The sequence below is a fragment of the Haplochromis burtoni genome, unplaced genomic scaffold (genome assembly GCF_018398535.1).
Source record: "Haplochromis burtoni strain Fernald_Lab_line unplaced genomic scaffold, NCSU_Asbu1 Contig_171, whole genome shotgun sequence".
NCBI lineage: Eukaryota > Metazoa > Chordata > Actinopteri > Cichliformes > Cichlidae > Haplochromis > Haplochromis burtoni.
The window spans coordinates 335,400-340,676 of NW_024582532.1; the positions used below are offsets into that span (position 1 = coordinate 335,400).

General features: G+C 41.6%; 1 protein-coding gene across 2 annotated transcripts in view; it reads right to left on the reverse strand.

Moving 5' to 3' along the window:
* LOC102290763 (Na(+)/H(+) exchanger beta) overlaps positions 1-3,546 on the reverse strand; it is a 16,577-nt gene extending 13,031 nt beyond the window's left edge. For both annotated transcript variants that reach the window (XR_001336971.2, XM_005940947.3), the window contains exon 1: positions 2,958-3,546. Coding sequence is in view for 1 of the 2 variants with exons in the window: in XM_005940947.3 (XP_005941009.1) it covers positions 2,958-3,219 (262 nt within the window). In the remaining variant the exon portion in view is untranslated. The remainder of the gene's footprint in view (positions 1-2,957) is intronic.
* Positions 3,547-5,277: the final 1,731 nt, after the last annotated feature.

Here is a 5,277-nt window from a genome sequence, read left to right on the forward strand (position 1 = left end):
AAATAGCCTTCAGGTTTGACACAGCTGGACCCCTCCTACTTTGGACTCCCTATTTTACTAATTATATCATTCATGTCAGTTTAGCTCTAAATTGCTGCAAATTTTAATGCGGGAGACTATGTTGAATTTTATTGGAGAATTAAGTTATTTAATATTATTATTATTATTATTAATATGGGGATATTTTAGACATTTATTAAAGACAGATGTTGCGCTGTTGCAGCTAATGGTCCAGACGCAGATAACTAAGAAGAAAACAAAACAAAATAATAATCCCAGTGGATGATTTTCTCACAATCTGGCAACCCAGTGACTCTGTTGTTACCATTTTAGTATATTTTGTTGGCTTTTTAAAGCATAAATAAATAAATAAATCCATTTAATACCATAAAATGTGTATCAGTTTCTGTTTGTGTCTGCTTTTGATTTATAAAACCTGTAAGTTTTCTACTTTAAGATTTCAAAAAAACAAAGCTGAACACAAGCAGTGAGTGTACAAATTGTTCTTCTGCTCGGTGAAGCTGCAGGCCTCCCTACAACTGCTGTAGCTCTTTCTTAGGACATTTTAAACACAGAAAAAGATCCATTCTGACTCTTTTGGTGCTATATTATCCACCATGTTAAATGTCTAAAACATGTGGTGTTTTGCGGCGACTCTGATTGGCTTTCTCAGTCTCTCCTGTGGGTTTCCATTGGCTGAGCGGGGACAGCGAGGTTCTTTAGCGTCTTATCTGTTTGTCCAGCTGTTGTGACCGAGGGCCTGTCCGTCTTCCTGTCCTAATGCACTGCTTGATAACAAAGATCTCAGTGTGCAGAGTCAGGGAGGGGATGTGGGGGCGAGGGAGGCTTCAAGCAAAACCAGTGACTGCATAAACGTTCTTTACAGCAGCCTGGACCGCGGTCACATGTCGGGGAGACTGAATGTCAAAGCTTCTTTTAGCTCATTTGAATGTTTTGTTATTTCTGGAGATGAATTTTAAAAGTAATAACTGTCAGGTTACTGAAATCTCTGCTTGCTACAAAGTGCCGGCTACAAACAACAAAAACTCCAATGACAAATACACAGCTGCTAACAGTTTAGATAAGCAATGAGTCATTTAAGTCTTTTCTTGGTGGGAGGAAATTCTTTGTTAGTAGCTTCACATATGAGCATTTTTACGTTTTTTTAAGCTTCTGTAACAGCAAACTCAACAGTTTTTAGGTTTTCACTGTTACAAAGACAATAACAAACATTTTATTATGTTTAACTTGCAAAGAATTAGCATTTAAATATTAAAAAATAATTAAAAGATTCAGTGATTAAATAAAATAATGTTAAATGCAAAGCATTTTTAAGCTTTATTTGGTGCAACTACCAGACAGTAAAGCTGATTTGTGTTTTTCTGCATTATTCCATCATTTTTATACACTGACCCTGTGGTGGATGCTCATATTAAGGTTCAAGTGATGAGGTCAGCCAAACCCACCTGGTGTCCAAACCCTTCCTCAGAGAGACAGAAATCAGAAGAAGCTGGTTTAAACTGAGCATGAAGGGAGACACGGCTTGTTTTGACCCGTGAATCATGCAAAGCTACTCTAATAGAGTCCAATAATAAAATTATATAGAAGATGATGAGTAGAATATGTCCTCTTTAACGAAAGCAGCTGTCATTTATACTGAAACAGTTTTTCGCTTTGCAGTTGTTTATGATGGATTAACACGAGCTTACTGCGTGTTTTCTGTGTTTTCCATCAATACGTGAGCTTTCCGACAAGGAATAACAACATCCTGGACCACGTCTACAGCAATGTAAGGGGCGCATACAAGGCAGTGCCTCGCCCACATTTTGGACAGTCCGACCACATTTCTGTGTTTCTCTATCCAGCATACAGGCAGCTCCTCAAACGAGCCCCGTGAGTAAGTAAAATTACTAAAGTTTGGAGTGAAGAGACTAATTCGGCGCTTCAGGACTGCTTTGGTGCTACAAACTGAGGTGTGTTTAAGACTGCTCCAATGAGAGAGGACAGTTCTGTGGATTTAGAGGAATAAGCATCAGTGGTCACCAGCTACATCAGCACATGCATTGACAATATTGTCCCCACCAAGTGCTATAAAACATATCCAAATCAGAAGCCATGGTTGAACTGTGAGGTACGTTCCATGCTACATGCACGCTCCATTGCATTTACCTCTGGTGACGCAGAGGGCTACAAAAAAGGCCAGATATGACCTACTATTGACCTGAGGATGAGGAGAGACCAGCACGCCCCACTATACATCAACGGGATTCAGGTGGAGAGGGTGAAGACCATCAAATTCATCGGCACCCACATTAGTGAGGATCTCACCTGGACCCATAACACATGGCAGATGATGAAGAAGGCTCAACAACGACTCTTTTTCCTAAGGAGGCTGAGAAAATTTGGATTAACCTCCAAACTTCTCAGCAAGTTTTACATATGCACAGTGGAGAGTATCCTGACAAACTCCATCGCAGTGTGGTATGGAAACTACACCACTCAGGACAGGAAGGCTCTCCAGCACAACTCATCTGTGGAGTACCCCTCCCACCACTACAGGACATTTACAGCACTCGGGTCAGGAAAAGGACACACAACATCATCAAGGACAAACTTCTTGAATCGCTTTCAACACAAAGATAAAGAAAATAAACAGATAAAAAGAATGTAAATAGATGACTGAAACTTTAAAGAATGTGAAGACAGTGGAACCATAAAAGGTGATGCTCGTCTTCATTGGTGCAGATCTGCAGCTCTGAGGCTTCTTGCTTTGGAAATCGGTCAGCTTGTTTGTATCGGAGCATTCTGCACCTTTATGATCGCATCTTCAATAGAACTTGCATAAGTAAACAACAAAATAAACTTGGACTTTAAATAATTTCTGAAAGCTGCCTGAGAAGTCAGCTTAGAAGGACGTATTTATTCATGTTGCGTTGCTTCATTAGGGCGACACTCACCAAGTTTCATGAACAGGGCCAGGAGGATCCACAGAGAGATCTCAAAGGGCGTCCTAACATGTTCATAGTTGAAGGAGAGGACGGGGAAAGTCTTTTTATGAGCCGTGGAGTTTGCTTGGCCACGGGAATCCTCTTGTATCGTTCCGGATGATTTTTCTGAAACAGCATCATGACTCGCGAAGCCACGAGAGAAGAAAACGAGAAATAAAAGGCACAATAACCCCGTCAGTCGCAGAGTGGAGCTCCTCTGGATTGGAGCCATTTTCAGCTGGTCTGAAGGATGGACCGCCGCGGCTGCTGTTGCTGCTGCTCAGATCCGAGGAAGATGAGGGTGAGGATAGGATGGGAAGAGAGCTTGGGGAGGCACGGAGAAGCGCGCACGTTTACGCACAAACTCTCCAGGCATGTTAAAATCACGCATAACGCTGTCTTCTTGCCATCAGCTGGAGGTTTTACGGGTGGTTTAAACCCACCTGAGTCTTTAGTTGATCTCGATTTTCTTTCCTCCCCTTTTAGTGTAACTCTAAGAAGTTACATTCATCACATGGATTTCTATCTTGATCACACCCGCTCCTCTCTTCCTTCACGGGCTGCTCGAAGCGAAGTGCCACCTGCTGGAGTGGAAGACCAAAACCGGCCACCAGGAAGAGTACAATATTACATTGCACTTCTGACTTTTTGTTCTGTAGTTTTACTTCTTAGATTAGGTTTCAAATTAAATAAGGTATATAATTTTAATAATAGGTAAATTAGGGGTGTTACACATGCAGTACAGGGCTCAGAAGCAGCCCATCAGAGGGTCTTTTAGCTGTTCCCTACTTGCAAAACGAAAGTAAAGGCTTTGTTCCTTTTGAGATTCAGTTTGTGTGTCAGCAGTGTTCATTTATATTCTTTGAAGAAATTTAACAACCTGTAAACTAAACATTGCATAGGCATAGGATCAAAATGAATCCCACGTGGTTCCTTGTTGCTAAAACTTGTATTCTACCATCAGCAGAGGAACACAGTACTGCCTACAAGTTTTGGCATACCCCTCATTTCTTTGCACCTTGCTAGGAAAAACAAAGAAATGGCTGTAAACACTGTATACAAGGGAAAACAGTTTGTACAACAAAAATTAAAATGGCGAGGGGGCAGCTCAAAACATTTGCACAGTTCTGTATTATAATTTCACATTTTTAACATGTGATAGTTACGCAGTGTTGCACTGAGATTATGTACCCACTTCTCATGTGATTTAAACAGCACTGGCTCAGTATCACATAATGCCAGCTTAAACTGAGGGAGAAAGCAGTGTGATAAATCACAGCTTCCTGTTACCACAGAGGATGCGTCTGCATCAGTCAGCAGCCAGAATAAGAAGTCAATCTGCTCTTTGGTCGTGACTCATTTGCGGTTTTATTTGCTCAAACAGTTCCTGGGGATCCAGAGATCTGTGATTGTGAAATCAAATGAGCTCAAACACCTTCTTAGGTTTATTAATTTAAACATAAATTAAATCAGAATTAAACTGGCTCACACATCTGTGTCTCCATCTGTCACCAGCACAGAAGAATGAGTAAAAACCAACATCCAAACTCATTAGACACACCATTTATTTTCAAACACGGCCTGTTCCCACTGTGCCAGCTTTCCTCTTCTGGCGGATGGAAGCAGCTGCCTGCAGGCTGTTTGCTGTTAATCAGTCTCAGAGCTGTTAGCTGCAGAGAGATGAAGACAAATGGATTTATTAAGTACGGGTTCCAGAGAAAAGGATTTGTTTTGTGCACTTGATCAGAAGGCTAAAGAATTAATCCACATACAAATATGAACACTCCCTTTCCATGTTTAGGTTCAACTTTAAATGAATGCAGTTCAAACTAACAGGCTGTCCACTCTGAAAAGGAAGAAAAAGACTTAATGTGCTAGAAAGTTTATTCTGTTCATCTGGACCAGGTAAACATTTTCTCCCAGGTGTCATCCACATACCTGAACCACTGGCCAGGTGCTGCTCCAGGATCAAACCTCTCTTCATGCATTGCTGGTCTTTGGATATGAAATATTGAGATTGAAGACAGTGCCAAGCAGTGGCGGTCCTAGCCTGTTTGGTGCCGTGGGCAAACACTCCCTCTGGCGCAACTGTAACCCACATAATTTCCTTAAGGATTAATAAAGTTTCTGCTGTGTGGGTGGGCAGCTAGAAATCACTGGTGGGCAACATGAGTGAGGGGAAAACTGGAGCAGCCAAGCAGGGAGCTGCAGGTTGCTGGTTTGAGTCTCTGTTCAGATGCTGGTGTCTCCTCTCTCTGAGATGTCTGCAAACAGTCCCAGATAAAACAAT